Source organism: Cyanistes caeruleus, chromosome 9 (assembly GCF_971803275.1).
Source record: "Cyanistes caeruleus chromosome 9, bCyaCae1.hap1.1, whole genome shotgun sequence".
NCBI classification, from domain to species: domain Eukaryota; kingdom Metazoa; phylum Chordata; class Aves; order Passeriformes; family Paridae; genus Cyanistes; species Cyanistes caeruleus.
The window spans coordinates 32,496,655-32,520,547 of record NC_141709.1 but is presented as its reverse complement, the minus strand read 5'-3'; the positions used below and the strand labels follow the sequence as shown (position 1 = coordinate 32,520,547).

The following is a 23,893-nucleotide window of genomic DNA, read 5'->3' as shown; positions in this document are numbered from 1 at the left end:
GAAAATATCCCATTAGCTAAAGACAATCCCACAGAGAGCCTCCTGCTTCCTAGAAGATAAAACAGCTTTTTATTCCCATGCTGGAGAGCTGGACAGGGGAGGCTGGGTGTCCTGAGGGGGTCTGGGTGAGGGATGGCCAGAGTGACCAGGCAGGCCTGAGTGTCCTGAGGGGTCTGAGTGTCCTGAGGGGTCTGGATGAGGGATGGCCAGTGACCAGACAGGAAAGGCCTTGGTGTCCTGAGGGGGGTCTGGGTGTCCTGAGGGGGGTCTGGGTGATGGATGACCGCACTGACCAGGTAGGCCTGGGCGTCCTGAAGGATTCTGGGTGTCCTGAAGGGGATCTGGGTGTCCTGAGGGGGGGTCTGGATGTCCTGAGGGGGTCTGGATGTCCTGAGGGGGTCTGGATGTCCTGAGGGAGTCTGGGTGTCCTGAGGGGGTCTGGGTGATGGATGACCGCACTGACCAGGCAGGCCTGAGTGTCCTGAAGGATTCTGGGTGTCCTGAGGGGGGGTCTGGGTGTCCTGAGGGGGTCTGGATGTCCTGAAGGATTCTGGGTGTCCTGAGGGGGTCTGGGTGAGGGACAGCCACACTGACCAGATGTCCCCACAGGTCCTGGTGGCCTGGGAGGGTCAGTGCACTACGCCACCATGGCCAGGTCGGCCGTGCGCCCCGCCAGCCTCAACCTGAACCGCTCGCGCAGCCTCAGCAACAGCAACCCCGACATCTCCGGCACCCCCACCTCGCCCGACGACGAGGTGCGCTCCATCATCGGCACCAAGGTACGTCTGTCCCACCCTGCCAGGGACCCCTCAGAGCCCCAGCACCTCCCATTCCTTCCTGAATGCCAGGAAAAGGCCTGGTGGTTGTCCCAGCCCCTCCTCAGCCCTTCTCCCATGCTGTTGGCGCCATGGGAACACGGCTCCTTGGAAGGTTTCTGTCTTGTTGGAGCCATCCTGGAGTACTGCTTCCACAAGTGTGGGAGCTGAGGGCAGGAGTCCTTCTGGGTTTGTACTTTTTGCACGGCCAGCAGCCAAATCCTGTGCCCAGCTATGTTATGTCTCCCCAAATCTTGCACCCTCTTACCCCCTCTTCACTCCCAGTCCCAAACTCCCTCCTCTCCTCTGCATTCAGCTGCTCAGATTTCTCTGCTCCTCATGTCCAGAGTGGGTATCTTGCACTCAGCAGGAATATTCCTGCTCCCTGCATGGCCCAGAGAGGATTTGGGATGGTTGGTGAGAGGCACAGCCTGGCCAGCTGAGCTTCAGGGGGACTGACTCCCACACTGACTCCCCAAACCAGAAAGTGACACTCCAGTGTGGATGCAGAGCATCCAGCATGGTTGTACTCTGGCTCTTGAGGGACCAGTCAGTCAATCCATCTCCTCCTGCTGACTTCTGACTACACAGAGCCACCACAGTCCCAATCTGAGCCCTTCATTTTGTGCCTATAATGGGTGGGATGAGCCAGGACAAAGCAGTGTTGGTAATTCTCTCCCTTCAGAGGAGTGCCTGAGCTGCTTTGGGGTTCTCTCTCTTTTGTTTTTTTTTTTTATTCTTTAAACTGTGATAACTTCACCAGGGTGAGGCTCTTTCCCACCATGACCTTTCACTCTTTCAACACAGGTGAATTCCTGAGCCCTTTCAGGTTAAATTCAGCTGTTAAATTCCTTCAGCAGTTTAGGGAGCAAGGTTGTTATCAAAGCCACCACCCTGACCAGACAGGCTTGACATGGCTGATGCTGGGTTTTATAAGAGCAAGAAAAACACAGTTTGAGGAAGAGGTTACCAGTTTTAAATGAATAACATAATTTGCTGACCAAATAAGAGGCTGAAGAATTGTGGGTAGGCAAATGATTATTTCTTACATCAAAGCTGGACTTAGAAGTCTTGAAATATTTTAAAGACCACTTCGGTATCTTGCTAATTAAACAAGCCTGACCTTTTGTGAAATGTCACAGGCACTGATGTGCATACGGAATTTACCCAGGCTATCAGAAGTTTAATGTGTGCTGGCTTGGTGAATAATGTCACAATACAAAATGAAGAGAGATTTTCTTCCAGAGGTGTACTCCAGGCTTTAAAGGAAAACCTGTTCCGTGGATAATTGTTGAGGGGAAAGTTTCCTTCAGGATAATCTGAGCATCAGGAATTAACCTCAGTCTGGCTGTACAGACTTTTGGTTGAGTATAATTATTTCTGTTTCTTAATATTGATAGACAAAAGTAAGACACCTCTTGAGGGGCTGACATGAGTAAAAGGGTGCAAAAATCCCTATTGTTTCTCCAAGTAATGGCTTAAGGAATATTCTCAGGTAGATTCTAATTTGAGGTGCAGGTTCCCTATCACAGGAAGTTTTCTGCTTTAAAACAATACAAATTGTGGGTTTTTTGGTTGTTTGAGGGAGGTCTTCAAAGTCCAGTCTTGTGTTATTTTTTATTCTAATGTAAGGTATTTAGAGGTGTGGCATAAGTGCTTTAAGTCTCATTTATCACCTTGTTACTTCATTTTGAAAACTCTTTGCAGGATTTGGAAGGTTTTTGTTTAGGCAGAGGAGGTCTTGGGTTTGTCACTTTTTTTGCCATCATTTGTGAATTGAAGCCATGTAAATTTTATTCCCCACCAAAGAAAGTTTATTAAATATCTAAAAAGACATGTTTAAAGTGATCCTGAAATGCTGGAGATGCGCTGGAAAAAAACCTCAGAAGACATTGTGGAGTTTCATTTCTCTGCCAGTGGATTTTCACAGATGTGGGTTATGTTCCTGCACAGACCCAGCTGCAGGTTGAACCCCAGGGGCAGCACAGAATTTAACAACAGCTTTGTGAGCTTTGGAGTGGCTCTGCCAAGCAATAAGAAGCTCTTGTACTTTTTTGTTTTCTGAGGAGGAAAGAATCCTTCCCTTTCCAAATTTTTACCAAATGACTTTCGCTTCTGCAAACACAGTGTGTGTTTAATTGTTATGCTCAGAACCAGAGCGACAAGATTAGGAAAACCCTGAGAGAAAAATGTGAGGGAGATAAAGGCATTTTCAAAATTAGACCTGATTTTACAAAACAAGAGCTTAGTTCAGCATTCTGCAAAGCCCTTTTGACTTTAAATCACTGTGAGCAAAATAAAGTATGTTTATGGGGCTGAGCAGGGCACAGGGCTTTGATTTATTCCTGCCAAAAAGTAATTGAGATTAAAACACTCTCCTTATGTGTTCAGTATTTTTTTTATTGGACATCTTAAGCAAAATTACAGCACTGCTGAGCTCTGCCTCGAGGAGCTCGGTGGATTAATGGTTTGAATCCCAGGTTACAGCTCTCACGCCAGGTTCAACCTTGAGGTGGATTTTGGTTTGCTGAGAGAAATAGATGATTTGGCTTGGACTTTGCAGCTGATGCTGATCTCTGAAATGAAATGGGCTGCACCTTTTCTTTATATATTGGGAAAAAGCCCTAAGTTGACACAGAAATGCGATGGAAGCTGTCACTCAGGTGAGGGTTGTCAAAATCAATGTGTGGTATTTATAAGGAAGTGTGTCTGTCAGAGCTGCTTCCTGGGACCCAGGGAGGTCCACTCCATCCCCCTGAATGTTCCTGATTTGGGAGCAGCCTGGGTGACAGCACAGGTTTAATTTTTCCTTCTTTCTGAGTGCCTGAAGGAGAAGAGAGCAGAGAGAGGAGGGGATTGACAATAATTTTGCTAAAATGATCCATTGCAGTAGGATTTGGAGTACAGGCTAGATTGAGCTTTTGAAAAGCAGGATGATTTTTCAAATGTTTTGCTTGGCAGAGCAGGTTGGTTCCAGAAAAGGTACATGCTCTTTCCTCCCTTTGCCACGGTGCCCAGAGGAAATGCCTGAGTGTCCATGTGAAATCCTGTCCACATGGTTATTCTGCCAGCAGTGCTGGACTTTTATCCATAGGCAGGGAAGCCTGTGAGGGTTGACAGTCAGCCTCTTCAGTTTCTCAGCACTTCTGTATCAATTGTAGAGCTTATGAGCTCTGGACTATCCTGGAGGTGCTGGAAACCTCAGAGAGCATCCTCACATCTCAGCACCAGTTTTCCTGTCACATTGTAAATCTCACCTATGGGAATGGGTTTAAACTGAACAAAGTGGGATTGTTCAGGAAGAGGAGAGTTTTGGAATGTCAAGCATTTCAGACAGGACAAGCCAGATCAGAGCTGTTGACAGGATTAATGTTCTGTGTGTATGCAAGGTATAAAATAATCCTCTGGACCCAATGTCTCTGAGAGCTCAGGCTGCCCCAACAGTTCTAAGTGCTGATGTGTTTGCAGTGTACCCACTTTGATTGCTTGTAAGGACTGAACTTTGACTGCTGTATGGCATGCAACGTGTAATATTTCTTTCCTTTCCCAACTGCTTTCTATTACATGCCCAGGGCTTAGACCGCTCCAATTCCTGGGTAAACACTGGTGGTCCAAAAGCAGCCCCATGGGGATCCAACCCCAGCCCAAGTGCAGAGTCAACACAGGTGGTGTCTTCAGTAGAGGTTTTTCTGCCTTTGTTTTCCCTGGTGTTTCCCTGTAGAACATCCTTCTTTCAGTGCATATTCCAGTTTTGGTGGTTTCTTTCTTTTTTTTTCTTTTTTTTTTTCCCCATAATTGTTTGTTTGAAAACTTTTCAGTTTGATTTTACAAATTCTCATCTTCTCCCCCCATCACCCCACCACACTGCATGAAAAACTTCCGACTGCGTGAATGTGTCCCCTCCTTTCATTTCAGTGGTTGCTGGTCTGTGAAATGTAAATGCTGTGACTGCTTTTGTTTTCTTTTTTTCTCTTTCTCTCACACTAGTTTCAGCTTCAGGTGGAGCACATTTCTAAGTGGGAACATTAATCACAGCTTCATACTTTGTCCATGTTTACCATTCCTTTCGATGTCGTGAACCATTTTGCCATTCTCATCAAGCATTTAGTATTCATCATCCAGTAATCCTTCGTGACTTGTTTGAGTGGAATATTGTGAACCCAAATTGATTGCCACATATGAAATTCTCTCTTAAAACATTTGTCAATTTGAGTGCTGGAGGCAGTAATTTTCCAGGGCCAATTGTATTGTTCTGTGTTGCAAAGTATGAAAACTTTACAGCAGCTTCAGTCAGGAAGAGTTTATTTAGCCCCTGTTGCCTGCTGCTCTCCACTGCATGTTTGCCTTGAACGTACCTCTCAACTGCTCCTCCTTCCCAGTTCATCAGCCCTCCCAAAATATTTAGTCCAGGTCGCTTGATCTCATGGCAAATTATTTCCATCAGAAGCAGCACTTGAGTGATTTTCCCCTTGCCCGTGGCAGCAGCAGCGTGGCTGTGGGTACATCCCCCCACGCTTGGCCTCCGGTAGATTGAGAGGTATGGGCTGAAATTCCAAGTATTTCCTGTGCATGTTGATAAAATGCAACAATGGAAAAGTTTCATGCTTTGCAGCATTGTCTTTGTGCATCAGAACATGCAGTTCTTTATATAACCTGTATGCCTTAAAACCAGTCAAAATTGCTGTCGTTTTGTTTAGACCCAATCTGTAAATGCCTAAGAGTATGAGAATGCTTAAAAACCTGTAAAAACCCTACAGTTGGAAGAGTATTTTTGTAAACGTTCGTTGTCCTTGAGCTGCAAAACCCATCCACGGCAAACTTTAATGTCCTGTCATCATTCATTCATCTCCACTCCGTAGGCTACGGATCGAAGTTGTAATCGTATGTCTTCGCACACTGAGACGTCAAGTTTCTTACAAACATTAACAGGACGATTACCAACCAAAAAGGTAGATTTCAGTGGAGACAATTGATATTGTGGGGCAGGGAGGTCAAGTCATTCTGAAAACATGATGCAATTTATTCTTTTATTTATAGCCTGATTTATTTTTTTTTTCCCCCTCCAAGGTCATTAGGAACTGCTGGTGCTTAACACCTCTGAGTATCCAGGCTGTAGGGAATGTGAAGTATTTGGAGTTAAATTGGGAAGAATTAAATGATCTTGTCTGATTTAATGGCTATAGTGTTTGGGGCCAGTTCATTACTGGCTTTCAAAAAATATGAATAGCACTGTCTAGACACATAAATGATACATTTTGTGTGCAAAATAAAAATATGTTGGATGGCTCGGTGTGCTGAGCTCACTTATCCAGGTGTTAATCCAGAGAGACTCTAGAAAGGGAATGGGAGTCACTTTGAAAGTGAACTCCCTTACAGGAAAATGAGAAACTTGTGAGCAATGTCAGAAAGGCAAAATGCCAGAGCTTTTGTGTAATGAAAATGTGGTCACTGCCACTGTCAGTCTGTGGGTTGGTCGTTCCAAGAAGAGAAATCCAAGAACAGTTTGAGCCCCATGTTTCTTTCTTATTGTTTTAAGTCCTTTCTCACAGTAAATATACATCTTTGTATAAATCACTTTATATGTCCACTTTTTACTCCTTTTTCCTGCAAAAATCAGACCAGGCAGAAAGGTAGACTTTTTAAACTAAACTAATTTGAGCACCAACCTTTTTTTTAATTATTATTTCTTGGGGGCGGGCGGAAGATTCTTTTGACACTTGAGATTCAATCCTGGAGCGAGATGCTGTGAAACATTTCTCACACCACATGTCATAACCTCATCCCTCATTGTTAGCTGGGGATTTCTTTATGGGATGCCACCACTGCTGTCATGTCCTCAGTTATTTAGTTTGCTTAACTCATTGTTTGCCATACTTGCCATGGACCGTGCTGACATTTCTCATGGGGGCTGTGCTGGGAGCTGCTCTGGAGGCTCGGGCTGACTCTGGGTTTAACTCTGTAGCTTTTCCACGAGGAGCTGGCCCTGCAGTGGGTTGTGTGCAGCGGGAGCGTGCGAGAGGCGGCCCTGCAACAGGCCTGGTTCTTCTTTGAGCTGATGGTGAGCAAACACCTCCCTGATGTTTCCCAGCCCCTGCTTTCAGACAGAACCAGCAACAGCTGCAAGTGGCTCTGCTGTAATTTATATCCCCGTAGGTGAAGAGCATGGTGCATCATCTGTATTTTGCTGACAAACTGGATGCACCGAGGAAGAATCGTTTCCCGGAGCGCTTCATGGATGACGTGTCTGCACTGGTCAGCACAATCGCTGGTGATATAGTCTCCCGCTTCCAGAAGGTGATGGCAGACAATTACACTGAGCCCAGCTCAGCCACCAGCCCTCCTGCCTCTTGTTTGCTTGAAAACACACAGGGTTCTTCATCTGCTTTCTGGTTTTCTCTTCCTTCTCTCCAGGACACGGAAATGGTGGAGCGGCTCAACACCAGCCTGGCATTTTTCCTCAATGAATTGTTGTCCATCATGGACAGAGGATTTGTTTTTGCTCTTATTAAGACCTGCTACAAACAGGTGAATGCAGATAAATGTTGTGGCTTAACTGAAGCATGGCAGAGCCTGTTACTGTTAAATTTCTCTGGACAGACAGTAAAATATGGACACAGAATTCCACTGTTCAGGTCTTCCTAGAGCAGAGCATTCTCAGAGGTGATTTAGGGTTTACGCCTCCCTGATTACACTCTTAACTGTGAATTAGGAGTCGCTCCCTGGAGTGAAAGGACATGCAGCAGGAAGGGAGAATTATTCCCTCTGCTCACCACATTCAGAGTAATTTAATCAAAAATTAGTGGGAGGTTCTGTGAGGGAGCTCAGACTGTCATGGTCTCTTAAGGACACAGTGACCCTGGATGATCATATTGATTACTGTGCTCCTTCTCCATCCTTTGGGGGATGCAGGGTGTCCTTCCCCATAAGGAAGGCTCCTCATTTGCTGTGTGACAGGGAAATCACCCTGAACCACAAAGTTTTGTTTGACTACAAACATCCATTCTGACACTGTGTACAGAGGAGACAACAAGGGATTGGTGAGAAGTGAGACTAAGCTTAGACTCATTTTCCCCATAGAGTCTAAAACATTCTCTGTAAGGAGCAAAAGAACAGCAAAACAACCCACATTTAGAATTTTAAATTGCCTGCTGTATATTACATATATTATGTGTCATTAATTAGATTTTTATATATAAAAGATGTATGTATTGAAAAACCCTACATCTTGGAGCTGTTAGTGCATCACACTGTGGTCTCACAACTTCCTGCTAAAATCAATAAATAGGATGTGGGAATTATAGAATCAAAGAATGGTTTGGGTTGGAAAGGACCTTAAAGATCATCTTGGTTATTTAAATAGGACTGGTGTATAGATCTTGTATTGGGAAGTATGTCTGGGATTTGTGTTGCTCCTGCACATCAGGAACTTAAGCTCTGGCACAAAAAAGTGCTGTGGACATGGCTGTGACCATTTAATGAAACCAAACTCCCCAGTTCTTGCTTTGGGAGTGATTTTGGGGAGTAGGAGTGGGCCAGGGGGGCTCACCCCGCAGTTACACTTTCTTTTGGTGCTGACTGCAATGCTGTGGGCTGGACTTTCCAGGTGTCTTCAAAGCTGTATTCCTTAACAAATCCAAGCAACCTGGCATCTCTGAGGCTGGACTTCCTGCGCATCATTTGCAGCCACGAGCACTATGTCACCTTGAATTTACCCTGCAGCCTGCTCACACCACCTGCATCTCCATCACCATCCGTGTCTTCAGCCACTTCCCAGGTACTGAGAAATTTGGGAAATACAACTTGAGCTCGGCGCTGAGAATTAAATCCTCGGGGGCAGTTGTGTCACTGTACCTTCAGTGCTAATATTTTTGGAAGTGTTCAGTTAGAAATCAGTTTTTCCTGCCACATAGGTTCTGATTTCTTTGGATCTTTTATTATTGAAGGAAGAGTACCCATATCCTGCTGTCAATGTCCTTAGGGACCTGGTCCTCTCTTGTATTGGACAAACACAAATAAGCCATAAAAAAAAAGACTTTGTCCACTGTTACCCTTTCCTGGCAACACAAGGGACTTCTGAGGTCCCTGCAGCTTAGTCCTGGCCTGCTCAGAAAAAGTAATTTGAATTAGTGTGTCATTCAAGTGGATTAATTAGTTGCAAAATCACACAAACGAAATCAAATTAAAGCCTTCTTCAGTCTGAATAAGAGCATCCTTGAGTTAAAAGTTTAACCAATCCATTTTTAAAGGTTATTTGGTTTAACTTTCCTAACAGGGGAAGACAATAACAACAAACAGAATTAATGGAAGGGTTATTGAGCTGGGATGGAATTTAAGTGTAGATGTGCCTTGATCCACACAAAAAAGGCGTGAGGTTGTCTTTAATTCTGAAAACTGCTTCTTATGTATTTCCTAAGCTTTGACTCTATTCATGATGCAGCTTCTGAAACTTGATTTTTTCAGAGTTCTGGGTTCTCCACAAATGTCCAAGACCAGAAGATTGCAAATATGTTTGAGTTGTCTTTGCCTTTCCGCCAGCAGCATTACCTGGCTGGGCTGGTGCTCACAGAACTGGCTGTCATTCTAGATCCTGATGCAGAAGGGTAAATCTTTACAAAGTTTTGTTTTTTCCAATGAGCTTTCTGTAATTCCAAGCCAATGGTGGATGCAAAGGAAGTCCTGGCATGGCCGGAATTCATATAAATTTGTAATCTATGATTAGAAAACGGCGATTTAAGAATCTTCTTTCTTCTTGGCCCTTGGGTTTCTTCCTTATCCCAGACTCTGTAAACCTGATTTCAGTCACATTTTTCCAGCTGAAAAGAAGGGAAGGAAATTCCTGCTGGAGCCCCCAGATGCCACAGGGATATGGCTGGAGCTCTGAAAGGAAAATAGCTTTTCTCAAATGTAACAGGAAAATAACTTCCAACATTTAGGAAGCCTCTCTTGCTGCTGATTTTAAATGTTACAATATATTTTGCCCGTGGTTCTTGCAGCTCTTTTTAACTGTAAATTATGCATTGATGAGGCCCCTGTGGGTTACACAAATAGACAAATAGAGTCAAGCACGCAGACTTTGTCAGTGACTTGCCTGGCTTGTGCAGCAAATAATTTTCTCCTGTAGTCCTGACATGCAGTCTGTTCCTTGTGTTATTTAGGGCTGTTTTCTGCCTTGCCTCTTTAAAACAGGTTGCAATGGAAATTATTGATTGCTTCCACAGTCCTGAGTTCCCTCACAGACATTTTTCTCAAGGTAGACTCAGAAATATCAGCCGAGTCGACAAATGCTGATGATTCATGGTTAATTCTGCCCCTTAGCCAAGAGGTCTCTGGAGTTAAACATTCATTCTGTTTCCTCTTGGAGAAGAAAGTGATGCCATAAACTGGAATATTTTCCTGTATATATACATAACACACTGCAGTCCCATTTGTTTGGCCTGAAATGGAAAAAGCAGCAAATCTTTACCCACATGTGCTTTCTGCAGAAATCCTTTTTGTGCCAGAGGAGCATCCTGCTCACTGGTTAGAAATCAGGCCCTGTCTCTGAGTGTGCCTGCCCTTGTTCTTCACAAACTTTCTGCTTTCTACCTGCCTACCAAGCCCTTAAGCCTGGCCCAGGATGGTAATCTCTGCACAGAGGAGCTTTCTGGTGTCCACTGGGGAGGCAGTTCCTCTCTCAAACCTTGTCTGGTCAGAAAAAGCCCCCTGGTACCAGTTCAGTTCTGGAGATGCATTTTGACCAAAGCTCCTGAATTTGGGGCCAATGTATACCTGTAAAACATTGATGATTTTTTTTTCAGTTTTCCAGAAAAATCTGGAGTTTCAGGTTTGTTGACTTCTCAAGCTTAAACCCTCTGCATTTCTCCTGGTAGATCTATCAGATAAAGTAAACCAAGTGTGTTCAGATCTGCTCTATCCTTGCTGTGAAGACTTAACAGTCATACAGTATCGCCAGCAGAGAGTTCACACTTGCCTTCCATAAAATATTGTGGCCACCACTGGAGAAATCTCAGACTTGTTCCTAGTTCATTATCCTGCAGCAGGAGTGGAAAGGGCTGTTCATCTAGTTAGTTATTGTTTTAGAGACCTGCTTTAGGCCTTGAGAGGTGATCCAGACCCTTAAATGTGTTCTGTCCTTGCTCTTTTTGCTCCATTAGCAAGATACATTTAGTTCTAGCTCATTTTATAAGAACTCTTTGGATTGAGTTGGACAGGAGTCAGTTTCCTGATGTCTGGAGGTGTGTGTTGGATACATCCCTCAGTGTGACAGGGCACAGAGCAGCCCTGCAGCCTGGAAAATGGGACAAACAAAGTGTGCAGGGGAAGGGATCCAGCTGAACGTGACAGTCCCACAGCTGCGCCCTGCGCAGTTATCTCTACAAACACTGCGAGCGTGCTTTGGCCATCACACACAGCGCCCACGCTGCCCATCCTGGCCAAGGCTGCGTGCCAGAAGCAAGAAAATCAGAATTCAGCCCTCAGAGTTCAGTGCCAGAGTCAGTTTTGCAGAAGGGTGGGTGTTGACAGAAATCCAGGCCAGGGCTGAGATAAGGGAAGGGATGTAGAGAGGGTGGTGAGATCGATTCGCTGCCTTATCAGGCAGGAAGAGCAGGGGGCTGCATTTCCTCCTCTCCACCATGGATCGATCCACACGGTGCCCACTCAGCTTTGGCAAAGTGACAAATCCATGGATCCCTAACTTGGATGTTTTCCCTATCTACAGTTTTATGGCTCGTGGGATAGTTTCCCTTGAATTTTTAAAAACACGATTTAGGTGCCACTCCTTCAAAATAATACAAAGACTTTTCTTTATCCTTAATCTGAAGGAACCAGTCACTTAAATAAGTGTTTCCTTCCTAGTTGTTAAGGCTCTCACTAATTACACAAACAAGCAATTGTAGAATCTCATTATGGCTTGATTAAAAGCCACAGGGAGGATCTGCAGCTCCAGTAGCTGATGTCCTTTCAAGCTGTACTGCCTTATAGTCAACTGCAAACCCCCAAAAATCCAGTCAAAGCCTCTTTTTTTAACCAGAACTCACCTCTACTTTTCAGATAAAGTGGATACTGCCTGAAATTCAGCACTTGTTTTAATACCTCAGGTCTGAACATTGCAGCTTATGTTTTGCTACTGCCTAATGTCTGAGCTTCCTTGGCTGCTTCATGCATGGGGTAAAGTGTCTTCTTGGCTGGTTTGCCTACAGAAGCAAATAGCTGCAGAGAGAGCCTGCTATTTGCTCTGGGAGAGTTTTGCCTCTGCGTGGTGGCTGAGGGGATTGAAAGGAGCAGAGTCCTTGAGAGATTCAGGGGAGATTTTGTGTTTTTGAGGAGGGTCACACATGGTGCCCTACAGAAGGGCTCTGCCAGTGTTTGTATCTGAATAATGAGAGAAGCCATTTTGGCCATTTTTCCTTCTATCCCTTCATGTCTTTGCCACTTTTTATTCAGAATCATGGATCTGTAGTTTGGTTCAGTAATTGCATGGGGTAGGGTGGGGAGCTGGAGCAGAAACCTCCTGATCATTGAATTAAAATAATGTTCTTTGGCTTAGGAGGGTTTGTGTCTCTGTAAATGGTGTTAAATAGAAACAAAAAAAGAATACAATGAATAGTTTTACTAAACCTGCTGTCCTCTCAAGTTTCTCTCCCTGTTTTACAAATTCCCTAAGTTTTTCCAGTGGTTTTTAGTAGATTCAATGCATACCAGTAGCTGGGACTTCAGGGGTTTTTAATGGAAAATATGAGAGTGTTCACATTATACTGGATGTGCATTCCATCAGATATTTTTTCCCATTTTACAAGGCACAGTGAAAAACCAGCCATCTGTAAAATCCCTGGGAGATCAAAAAACCACATGCAACGGCAGTTCGTGTAAAGTTAAAAATAAAAAACGGGATTTTTTTTTTTACCCCCTTTGTTTGAAGCCCCCCCTTAGTTACAAAAGAGAGTTTGCTTTGAAGATATTAACTAATGTGCATGACCCAACTGTCTTTTAACAGTTTATTTGGATTGCATAAGAAGGTCATCAACATGGTACACAACCTGCTGTCCAGCCACGACTCGGACCCGCGGTACGCTGACCCCCAGGTAAAGGCCCGGGTGGCAATGCTGTATCTACCTCTGATTGGCGTGATCATGGAAACTGTGCCTCAGCTCTATGATTTCACAGGTATTTGATATTCTCTGCCTTGGCTATCTGCTCATCTGCCCACCAGACTTGGGTGTTTGGGTTCTAAAATTGAAATATGAGTGCTTTTGCTGTCGGATGAGGTTGTTTCTCAGTTGTGATTTTGACTTTTTTTTCATGTTTGTTTTCACTTGCAAATGTGCCTTCAATGCCTGTTAACACTCAGAAGTTGCATTTGCCCACTTGTTGGCATGAAATAAAAAAGCAGTGCATTTTAGTTTACATCCCACTGGCTGATGTAAATGCAGAGCCAGCTTCCATCTGTGTCTCTGACCTGCTTAAAAAGTCACCCTCACACTCTACCGGAGTCCCTAAATCCAAAGGATGAGCAGAGTTCTTCTCCTTCCTCCTATCATGTGTTCCACCAGCAGTTCATTTCCAGATGTGCTTTGAGCAGCAGAGGTTATTTCAAATCAGAGCGGGGAGTCCAGTCAGGAATAGTTTGGAATTTAGAGTTATCCTCTACATCCTTTGAGTTTAATGGCACAGTAAAGCTGCAAGTAGGGATTTAAAAAAAAAAGGGACAAAAGGTCTGTTGTTAGAAGGGTTTTAGGTACTGAGGTTGTGTAGGTTGCTCTTGGGAATTGCTTTCTTTGCTTTCAGGCCCTCAAATCATTGTCCTGTTCTTTGCAGCACCCCTCAAGTGGAATGATTTTCAGTTTGCATTCCCAGTTCAGTGAGACCAGCACTGTGGGTGGAGTCTGGGGGGTGAAGCCTTGGAGCTGGGGCTTGACTAAAGTCCTGTATTTCTCTGCAGAGAGTCACAACCAGCGGGGGAGGCCAAGCTGTGTCGCCGTGGACGATTACGAGAGCGAGGGTGGCAGCATGATCAGCCAGACTGTGGCCATGGCCATTGCAGGGACTTCTGTCCCCCAGCTCACCAGGCCCAGCAGTTTTCTTCTCCCTTCTTCGGTACAAATCCATCTCTTTCCATTTCCTGACCCTCAGTCAACCAGCAAATACTCAGCAGGTTCTGTGGGGACCCACATCAGTTTGTAGTTGGGTGTGCAGAGGAGAGCAACAAGGGGAACAAAGCATGTTTGCATGTTGCTGTGTCTGTATCAGAGTATGAAAATGCCAAGGAGCGATAGAAACCAACAAACCTCAGAAAGTGGGAGAATTCTCTTTCCTGATAAAGATTCTGTTGTTCTGAAACAATCTTATAAAAGCTCTGTGAAGTGCAAGTAGTCACTATGAGCTTTAAGCCCTAAGAACAAATTCTACCTCAGGTAAATCCCACCTAGCTGAAGACAAGGAGAGCCATTTTCCCTGTTCTCTGCACAGAGAGGGAATCCTGATTCTGGTAGCAGGCAGACCCTTCCATTTCTTCCTTCTCTTGCCTTTACTCCAGGACCATGACCCCACTTAGCTGGGATTTAGGTGCCCTCTCAGTGAGACACCGATAGATGCATGAGATAACATGGAGCCCCCCTGCTTAACTGCTGAGGTTGTTACAGTTATCTCAAGGGAAGAAACTCTCACTCTGTGGTGATTGGAATGTGTGGGTGTGAAGCACTGTCCTGACCTGTGTTTCAGAGTGGCAGGCAGCACTCCACCTTCTCAACAGAGTCCAGCCGCAGCCTCCTCATCTGCCTGCTCTGGGTGCTGAAGAACGCGGACGAGAGCGTCCTGCAGAAGTGGTTCACTGACCTGTCAGTGCTGCAGCTCAACCGCCTGCTGGACCTGCTCTATCTCTGTGTGTCCTGCTTTGAGTACAAGGTACTGCCAAGTGGGAACCTCCTGGAGTCCCCCCTGGGCCCTGCTGAGGACTGTTACACTTCCATCCTTTATACGACTGCAGAAAGGCATTTCCTGCTCTCTCCAAAGTATTTCCTGTATTCACAATCCCAAGGCCAGGCTTTTCCCATGTTTACTTTCCGGCCATGTGAGTGTCTGTGCCTTGTCCCACTTCTCAGGCAGTTTGTGCTGCTTGCCCCTCATCTGCTGCAGTGTCACTTTGAAAAGAGAGTTTTCTGTAGCAGTGCTGGCATCTGAGTGATTTATCTACCTACCGGCTTCATCTGTATCCCTTTCTTACTGCATGTCTTCAGATATTTTGAGTTGTTAGCTCTTAGCAAATATCCCAAACTGAAAGAATCTCCCCTCATGCTTTTGTTTGGAACTTGCAGGGCAAGAAAGTGTTTGAAAGAATGAACAGTCTGACGTTTAAGAAGTCAAAAGACATGAGAGCCAAACTTGAAGAAGCAATTTTGGGCAGCATAGGGGCAAGGCAGGAAATGGTCCGAAGGAGTAGAGGACAGCTGGGTAAGTAAAGGAGTCCTCTGTGCCATCCCTTTTTTCCAAAAACTGCTCCTTCCATCCTCAACAATTATTTGCACCCATCTGTGGTGTGGGATACAAAGAGGCCCCTAGGAAAGCTTCTTTGCAGTATCCTTACCTGGGTCTGCAAAATCCCTGTACTTTTCCTGAATTGCAGGCAATTTATTTGTTACTTGATTGCCTTTTTAAGTGAGATCACATCTCATTTATGGGGTGTTCTTGCCTTAATTCTTTCCAGTGTAGCATCTTCCAGAGTGTCTTGTTCAAGGATCAGAGAGGAAAGCAAGCTGCCTGATCTTGCTCTGACAGCTCTGAAAATGCCTGGCATTTCTGCTGACTTAAGGAGACTTGAAGTAGCTGTAGTTTGGCTAACAGGCACCTTCTGGTGATTTTTACTGTTTGTAAAACCCAGGAATTTTTATGAACACACAAAATTCAAAGGGTGCCCGGGGGTTAGAACAAGAATCGGAGCTGTGGTTTTGTCTCCTGCTCTGCCACACGAGCCTGTCATTGTGGGCTAAGGGGGATAAGTAGTTTAAAGCCATAATTAAGGAATCACTTCAGAAATGGGAACCTTTATTTTTTTTTTTTAATTTGGCCAGATTACTTTTATCACTTGAAATTTCCCTGCCCTCCCAGAAATGAGAATAAAAGATTGTGAGGTGGGGAAGGGGGTCTTGGTGCCATCCTGAGAACATTCCTGGGTGCCAGTTGAGGACAGCAGTGTTGGAATGCTGAGGGTTGGCACACTCAGGCTCTTTGTACGGTCCAAGGAAGGGACTCCTCTCACCAGTGAGTGTCTCAGCTGCCTCTCTGTGTCTCATGCCACTCAGCAGTGATAGAATTAGGGCCATGTAAACATCCTGGGTGAGTGCCACAGAGCCTTAGGCTCTAGAAAATCATCTTTGTTGCCACCTGCCACTTGTGAGCAGATCTGGAGCTGCTGCTCGTGCAGCAGAAATGAGCATCAGCTGACTGCTGTTGTTTTGCTGTTACCCTGCAGAGAGGAGCCCTTCTGGGAGTGCCTTTGGAAGTCAAGAGAATCTGAGATGGAGAAAGGATATGACTCACTGGCGGCAGAACACAGAGAAGCTTGACAAGTAACTCTGCCTTATCCTCCTGCTCTACCCATGTGCCAGGGCCTGTGAGAGCAGGGTGTCCCTCCCCACTGAAGGTCACTGCCAGCAGCCACTCAGCCCTTGTTACTCAGATGCACAGGGCTGGCACTGCAAAAAAAGAAAAAAAGCAAATTGTTTTTACTCCAACACTGCCCTCCCAACTCTTTGCCTTTCCACTGTCCGTTGCTTCCTTAGACTTCCAGATTAGATTTAAAGAGATTTATACAATCCATTACTGTCTTAAAACCCTGCCCTAAGCTGTAATTTAGAGGGAAGATCCATTAAGAGTTTCCACAGATAGCATTTATATCTCATGTCATATTTCCTTTATTCCATAAGAGCATTCTGGAGTTCTCAAAGCTCGCTTTCCTTTCCTGTCCTAATCCATCACTTTGATTGTTTTTCCACATGTGCTGTGCTTTTAGAAGCCACAAACCAGCCAGGTACTGTAGCATTGGTGTGCAGTTCTTACAAATTGCCATTTTGTACATCTGCAGACTCAATCATCACAGCGTTGTTTGTGATGCTTGGCAGAACTTCTCAGTGTGTGTGTGCAACTGACTGGAATGAGCTCTTTTGGCTTATTACACCCATTTCCTTGAAAATTCCCTCTCTTGGTGTGGTTTAATCCAGAGGGCTCAAGGGTTGTGTTTGAGCTTTGCTGTGCACGTTTTTCTGTCTCCTCAAATTGCAACCTGCAGTCTCCATCCTCCCAGCAAAAGAGTTCCCTTATCCTAGGGAAGCAATCTCAGCCGAAGTGAAGCTCTGAAGAAACTGAGGAATGGAGTCCTCAGAGCCCAGATGGAGATTGGGCCAAATTTTACCCTTGCAGATATTGACTCTTCCCTGAGTAGAAAGCAATTCTTCACAGCCTTTAGTTGTTTTGTCCCACATAGAAACATAATTTCTCCTTATGACAAGTAGTGGCTCTTTGTCCAAGACTCCTGTTGAGTCATTGGGAAAGCCAAATGACCAGGGTATTTCAACCTGCTGATGAAGTGGTGCAGATACAAATTCCAGAGTCACACCAGATTAAACTTTTGCCTGAGAGACTCATCAGTTCACTGCCAGTGCTGGGTCTGAGCCCTGTCCTTCCCAGAAGGACCTCAAGCACACATTTAACAGGTGTGGAATTCCTTGATGGCCAAAGGATGGTGTCTCACCTCACAAAATGAGCTGCTTAGATAGAACTCTCTAGAACTGCTTTCTAACCCCTGCTTGCTGTGACTGGCTCTGCTGTGTCCTGTGTGTGTAGGTAGAGCCTGGCCTTTGAAACCCTCTAAACAAGACTTCTCCCTCCAAGAGCTGTGCACAGCTTGAAGCTGCTGTCATTTTGTGCAGATGGTATTATTTTATGTGGGGCCAGATCCCAAAACTTCCTGTTTCTCCCCTGGAGATGTTGGGGGTGTGAGACAGCTCCCAGAGGACGTGGAGTGTGGCAGAGAAGGGCTGCTGCAATACAGCTCCAAGAGCCAAATAGTTTCTCCCTTTCTGTGTATTTTTCTGGCATTTTGGTCACCCTCCTGCTGGGATTTAGCCTAGCATGAGTCTGTCAGAGATGGCACCTGTGGCAGGGCAGGCCAGAGTTGGGCTGTTCCAGTACACTACTGGATCTCTGCCCAGAGCTGCTGGTGCTACTGGAAAGGGCTGGTTGTGCTGAATTCCTGGAGCCACAGGTGTGAGTGGGTGTCTGGACTTTGCAAGGCTTTCCAGGAAAGCAGGTGCCTGGCATGGAGCAGCAAAACCTCGTCCTTCACCTCAGAGAGGAAGTTGTGCTTCAAGGGTTAAATGCAGTGTAGCTCAGAGAGATAAGATTGCAGCCCGGCAGGCTGCACTGTGCTGCTCCCAGTGCAGGTTCCAGCTCGTGTAGCACCACCGTGTGTCCACAGCCTGCAGCATAAAGCCACATGTCCTGTTCCTGGTTGTGCTGTCGCATGCCTAACGATGCTGCTGAGCCAGTTTGGAGTTGGACTGGGCTTCTAAATGGTTGTTGTGTTCCTGGGAGAGTGATGAAGTGTGAGAGAGCAGTGTGAGCTCTCCAAGCATGATGAACGTGAAGCCTCTGTAAGTCTGTACTTGTAAAAAACAGAGTTTTCCTTCCTGTCCTCTCTCAGGGGGTGCATTGAAATATCCTCATAGTCTTGTCCAGTGATAAATAGACCAACTATAACTGGGAGTTTCCTGCTAGTGAGAGAACATTTTTGACTGGAAAATATGTAGGTCTGTTCCTTAATCAGGAAGTAATTTTACTGCTTTTTCCCTGTTTAGGTCAAGGGCTGAGATAGAGCATGAGGCCCTCATCGATGGGAATCTTGCAACAGAAGCCAACCTGATAATTTTGGATACTCTAGAGATAGTTGTACAGGTGAGGTTGATAAGAAAATGGAGATGTAATGGCATTTCAGTCACCTGGCCAGGCAGCACTTTGTTATACAAAACTGCCTTCAGTGCTGAGAGAATTGTTCAGCTGCAGCAGGAAGGGGGTGATGCCTCTCCTACTCCCAGCCGGGAACAATCTGCTTTTAGATTGCAATCCCTTCTTTCAGCCTTGAAGTTGAGAATTTAAAGATTCTCCCCTCCTTGTAAGTATAAGAAATAGTTATTCAGGAGTGAACTGTAAAAATCTCTGAATCTTGCCCTGTCCCAAACAGGGACAATCTTCCCAATCTTCCCAAGCCTGCCTCAAATCACTGGGTTCCAGGTCAGCCTCCTGGACCTGGACTCACTTTGTCCCCTGCTTTCTGTACAAATGCACCTGGGCACAGCTGGGAGCTGGCAGGACCATGCTTCCCAAATCCACCTCGGGTCTGCAGAGAGACCCAGGAAGCCCAAGGATTGTACCTTGTGCCTGAATAACCCAGCTAGAGCCCAGCTATGGGCTTTCCCTCTAGCAGAACAATGTCCCCAAAGGTCAGAGCCTCACTGGGGACAGAGTTCCCCGTTCCACCTGCTTTATCCATGGATTCCTCACCTGGGGGTTGGCTCAGAATGGGGCTGTTTGTGGGTAATTTCCCCATGCAGAGAGCTTTTGTTCAGAGCTATTTGCTCTCTCCCACACACACAGGCACACAGGAGGTTTATATTTCTCATGGAATCTTGGTTTCCCTTTGCAGACCGTGTCCGTGACGGAGTCCAAGGAGAGCATCCTCGGCGGGGTGCTCAAAGTGCTGCTGCACAGCATGGCCTGCAACCAAAGTGCCCTTTACCTCCAGCACTGCTTTGCCACACAGAGAGCTTTGGTCTCAAAGGTGAATCCCCTGTGGGGGCTGAGATCCACCCTGAGCAGCACTGAGGGAGGAAGGCGCTGTTTATTCCTTTCTATGGAGTCACTTCCCCAAGCAATTATTATTTTGGGCAGTATTAATTTTCAGGCAGCATAGCCTGGCCTGGTTTTCATGGGCAGTACTTGCATTTCTGAATTTAGGGGTTGGCTGCACCAAAAAGTGCCTCTCACACACCACAGATGGGATGTGGATTCCTGCTGGCTGGCACTGAATGGGAAGAGGCACCTGCTGATTGGGGAGCTCAAGGCACAGGTGGGGTTTAAGCTGGACAAATCTCACTTTAAATGGATTTGTTTCCAAGTTTCTGTAGCTGTGGTGGGAGAAGCTCCAAGTTTTAAGCCTGAGTATTTGGGATGTAAATCGGTGTGCGGGTGTAGATGTAGGAGCAAGTTGGAGGGGAAGGTAAAATGAGTTGCCTTCCAATGCTGCCAGTTTTGCCTTACTGTAAAGTGATTCAAATGAGCATCATTCCCCTCGGAACAGAGGGGCTGGGCTCCCTCTCATTCCAGTGCACCCTCACTGCTGCCTGTTTGTCCAGGTGCTCATTCCTGCCTGTCCAAGCACTGATTTCCTCCCCTGCTGTTTTCTAGTTCCCTGAGCTGCTGTTTGAGGAGGAGACAGAGCAATGTGCAGACCTGTGCCTGAGGCTCCTGAGGCACTGCAGCAGCAGCATCAGCACCATCAGGTCCCACGCCAGTGCCTCCCTGTACCTCCTCATGAGGCAGAACTTCGAGATTGGGAATGTGAGTCTTACTGCAGATAACGGGCTTGGGGGCTGCTGGCATTGAGTTCAGTCCCCCACAGAGCTGGGGATTGACAGCAGCAAAGATAATGGGATTCCAGTTTTTAGGTGTGACCAAATTGGGATCAAGGCAGTTTCATGAAAGCATCATCCTGTGTGGGGTGTGTGAGAGGAGACCATGTGGAAACAGACAATGCTAACATTTTTGCAGGAGAACCTTTATCTGGAACTAAATAATCATCAGATTATGCAGTTTGACAGCACCATGTTTATTCTAATCACTGCTCTGAGACAGCCTTTCTTGCAAAACTTCAGTTTTCTTTTCTCTGTCAGGTCAGGAGGAGGGTGCCATGACCCAAACACTGGTATTGCAGTGTCTCCAGGCTGCTGAAATACCATAACAACATCTCTGTTGCAGAACTTTGCCAGAGTGAAGATGCAGGTGACCATGTCCCTCTCATCCCTGGTGGGGACATCCCAGAACTTCAATGAAGAATTTCTGCGGCGTTCCCTCAAGACTATTCTGACATATGCTGAAGAAGATCTGGAACTTAGGGAGACAACATTTCCTGACCAGGTAAAAGACAAGTAATATGTAATTCATTAACAGGCTGTGCCTAAACCTCCATCTAGAACTGGAATTTACATGCATCCCCTGAAAAGGGTTTGGGTTTTGGTTTTTTTAATCATCTAATGACATAAAACTCAGGCCTTTGATTAGTCCTGACAAGATGCAAACACACAAAGATTCAGAGTGACCATGTTCCTCACCTCATCGTGTAGCTCAATTCCCACTGCCAGTTCTTCACAATAACTTACTTTTCACAGGTCCAGGATTTAGTGTTCAACCTCCACATGATCCTGTCAGACACAGTTAAAATGAAGGAGCACCAGGAAGATCCAGAAATGCTGATTGACCTGATGTACAGGTAGAGGTGGCACTGTAGGGACAGGAGATGTCAGTGCTCTATGTGGATTTGGGCTCAGATGCTGCACATTTGGGCACTTACAGGACTTGATTTTGGAGCATTTTGGGGTCTCACTGCTCACAGACCAATATGTGCCTGCCTGTTGTGTTTGAATGTGGTGCTGAGAGGTTTTGTTTGGCATTTAGGCAGCTTATCTTGGATAAAAGTAGTTTTCATTCCCCAGCCATCCCTGGAAGTCTCATCTTCCACCTGAGCAGGAAACTCTTCGTGCTTGCTTCAGGGAAAACTTGGGGGTCTTCCAGCACCTGCTTGTCCAAAAGGCTTTTTGAGGGTACATGCAATGCTGCCCATGTGCAAAAGATATTCCAGAGCCAGGTTAAGCTCCCAAGTGCTCCCAGATTTCATGGTGCTGTCTGCACAAATGGCCCTGAAGGCTTCTTAGAGGTCAGCAGAGGTTTTGTTCTAGGGAGCCAGGCAGGTGTGCTCTGATTGTGCCACACCTTTGGACTGCCTCCAAAAACATGAAGCATGGGCTTTGGTCAAGAGCTTCAGCATCACCCACTGCTCACCCATCACTCAGTGGCTCAAACATCTGCAGTTCAGGGTGACTTCCCATCTCAACAGCTTCTCGTCTCAGGAATTTCCAGACAGCACTAAGGGGGGTTGGTGTTCAAGCAGAAGTGACAAAATACAGTGTGAAAAAACAGTGCTGGGGGACTGTGCTGGCTCAGTACATGGAATCACAGAGGTTTTCCCTCCCTTTAGGATTGCCAAGGGCTACCAGAATTCCCCCGACCTGCGGCTGACGTGGCTGCAGAACATGGCAGGGAAACATTCCGAGAGGAGCAACCACGCCGAGTCCGCCCAGTGCCTGGTGCACTCTGCAGCCCTGGTGGCAGAGTACCTGAGCATGCTGGAGGACAGGAAATACCTCCCTGTGGGCTGTGTGACATTTCAGGTGGGCATTATCCTCTCTAAGGGTTCTTTGGGTTTTGCTGCTGAGGTACAAAGTGATTCCGTGTGCTGGGAGTTCTGTGCCTGCGTCCTGAAACCGTGCTCACTGTTTGTTGTGTGAATGAAGTGCTGCTCTGTGAGAATAGAAATGTGTATGTAATACACATGCTGTACAAAAATAGATAAATTTTATATATACACTACAAAAATGGAAGTGTTTTACATATATATTTCTACAAAAATAGAAAGCTGTATTTTATGTATATACACTACAAAAATAGAAAACTGTATTTTATATATATATGCTCTACAAAAATAGAAAGCTGCCTTTATAGAAATTCCAGGATTTGACTGCAGATCAGCTGCCTTTCAAAGTATTGAAAGTGTTGAGTGTTGTTTCAATTGAGTAAGTGTATTTTTATTTCTTATATCCTCCCAGAACATATCTTCCAATGTTTTGGAAGAGTCAGCAGTTTCTGATGATGTTGTGTCTCCAGATGAAGAAGGAATCTGTTCTGGGAAGTATTTTACAGAAGCTGGTCTGGTGGGATTGCTGGAACAGGCTGCAGCATCTTTCTCCATGGTAGAAGACTTTCATTTCTTTACCTCCCTTCTCTATCAACCTCACACTGCTGGGCAGTAGGAAGAAAAATGTTTTCTCACTGAGTTTGTAGTTCTATTGTAAATGCTTAATTTGCATAGAGCAATTGGAGTTTTAATTGTTCAAGACAGCCTGGTTTGCCCTCTGGAGTAAACCAAGGAAAACAAGTGAATTAATTCCCACTGCACAACATGAGGTGTCAATCAGTGGGCTTAAACACAAGCAGCAACAAATCCAGGGTGAACACCTGGAATTCCTGCTAAGCCACTCTATGCAGTGACTGTCCACATTGGGCTGGACCCCCTCCATGAGAGAGATCCTGAGGATCTTCCACAGCCCATCTCTTCTGGAGTGCCAGAAGTGGATGCAGAAGTCACAAGGGCTGAAGATGTGCTGAACAGAAAAAGCTGAAAAGTGCACTTAAGCTTTTCCATATTTAATTCCCATAGATTTGTTTAGGATCCTGTTTAGCTTGTTTTACTCTTGTGCCTGTATCCATCCAGAATATCCCAGGATGGGTTATGTTAATGATCCCAATTACTGACAGCAAGGTGTAATGCACCAGGCTCTTGATTTCAGGGGTAATTGAGGATTTTATTCCATTTATCTCTGGGTACATTTTAAGAAAAGATGTGATTATCCCACAGTGGATCTCAGCCACCTTTTCACTTTACAGTTTTATCATTTAAATGCTGTGTGTGTAATTCTAGCTGTTGAATTGACGGAGCAATCTGATGGGCCTTATTTTTGTAGGCTGGCATGTATGAAGCAGTTAATGAGGTTTACAAAGTCCTTATTCCTATTCATGAAGCCAACAGAGATGCCAAGAAGTTGTCTACTATTCATGGTAAACTGCAGGAAGCATTCAGCAAGATTGTTCACCAGGTAATGGTTTGAATTTTCAGCTGCAGGGTGAATTGTGAAGAAACTTCAAATGCTCGGTGCAAGGAAAATGAAAAACCATTATTATCAGATTCCAGGAGAATT

At 45.5% G+C, this 23,893-nt stretch overlaps 1 protein-coding gene across 31 annotated transcripts in view; it reads left to right on the top strand.

Annotated features, from left to right (window-relative positions):
• The window catches only part of DOCK7 (dedicator of cytokinesis 7), a 91,723-nt gene that overhangs the window by 55,416 nt on the left and 12,414 nt on the right, over nt 1-23,893 (top strand). For 7 of the 31 annotated variants that reach the window (XR_015290413.1, XR_015290414.1, XM_086901759.1 and 4 more), the window contains exons 22-43: nt 610-779; nt 4,388-4,492; nt 5,675-5,764; nt 6,778-6,873; nt 6,969-7,109; nt 7,227-7,340; nt 8,419-8,589; nt 9,276-9,415; nt 12,811-12,980; nt 13,756-13,910; nt 14,535-14,717; nt 15,128-15,263; nt 16,282-16,378; nt 16,822-16,839; nt 18,665-18,761; nt 19,510-19,644; nt 20,271-20,423; nt 20,841-20,999; nt 21,251-21,351; nt 22,117-22,309; nt 22,745-22,888; nt 23,660-23,791. Coding sequence is in view for 29 of the 31 variants with exons in the window: in XM_086901759.1 (XP_086757885.1) it covers nt 610-779; nt 4,388-4,492; nt 5,675-5,764; nt 6,778-6,873; nt 6,969-7,109; nt 7,227-7,340; nt 8,419-8,589; nt 9,276-9,415; nt 12,811-12,980; nt 13,756-13,910; nt 14,535-14,717; nt 15,128-15,263; nt 16,282-16,378; nt 16,822-16,839; nt 18,665-18,761; nt 19,510-19,644; nt 20,271-20,423; nt 20,841-20,999; nt 21,251-21,351; nt 22,117-22,309; nt 22,745-22,888; nt 23,660-23,791 (2,900 nt within the window). In the remaining 2 variants the exon portion in view is untranslated. Of the gene's footprint in view, nt 1-609; nt 780-4,387; nt 4,493-5,674; nt 5,765-6,777; nt 6,874-6,968; nt 7,110-7,226; nt 7,341-8,418; nt 8,590-9,275; nt 9,416-12,810; nt 12,981-13,755; nt 13,911-14,534; nt 14,718-15,127; nt 15,264-16,281; nt 16,379-16,821; nt 16,840-18,664; nt 18,762-19,509; nt 19,645-20,270; nt 20,424-20,840; nt 21,000-21,250; nt 21,352-22,116; nt 22,310-22,744; nt 22,889-23,659; nt 23,798-23,893 lie in introns of all 31 variants that reach the window. The other 24 variants (XM_086901764.1, XM_086901762.1, XM_086901760.1 and 21 more) reach the window with 11 other exon arrangements.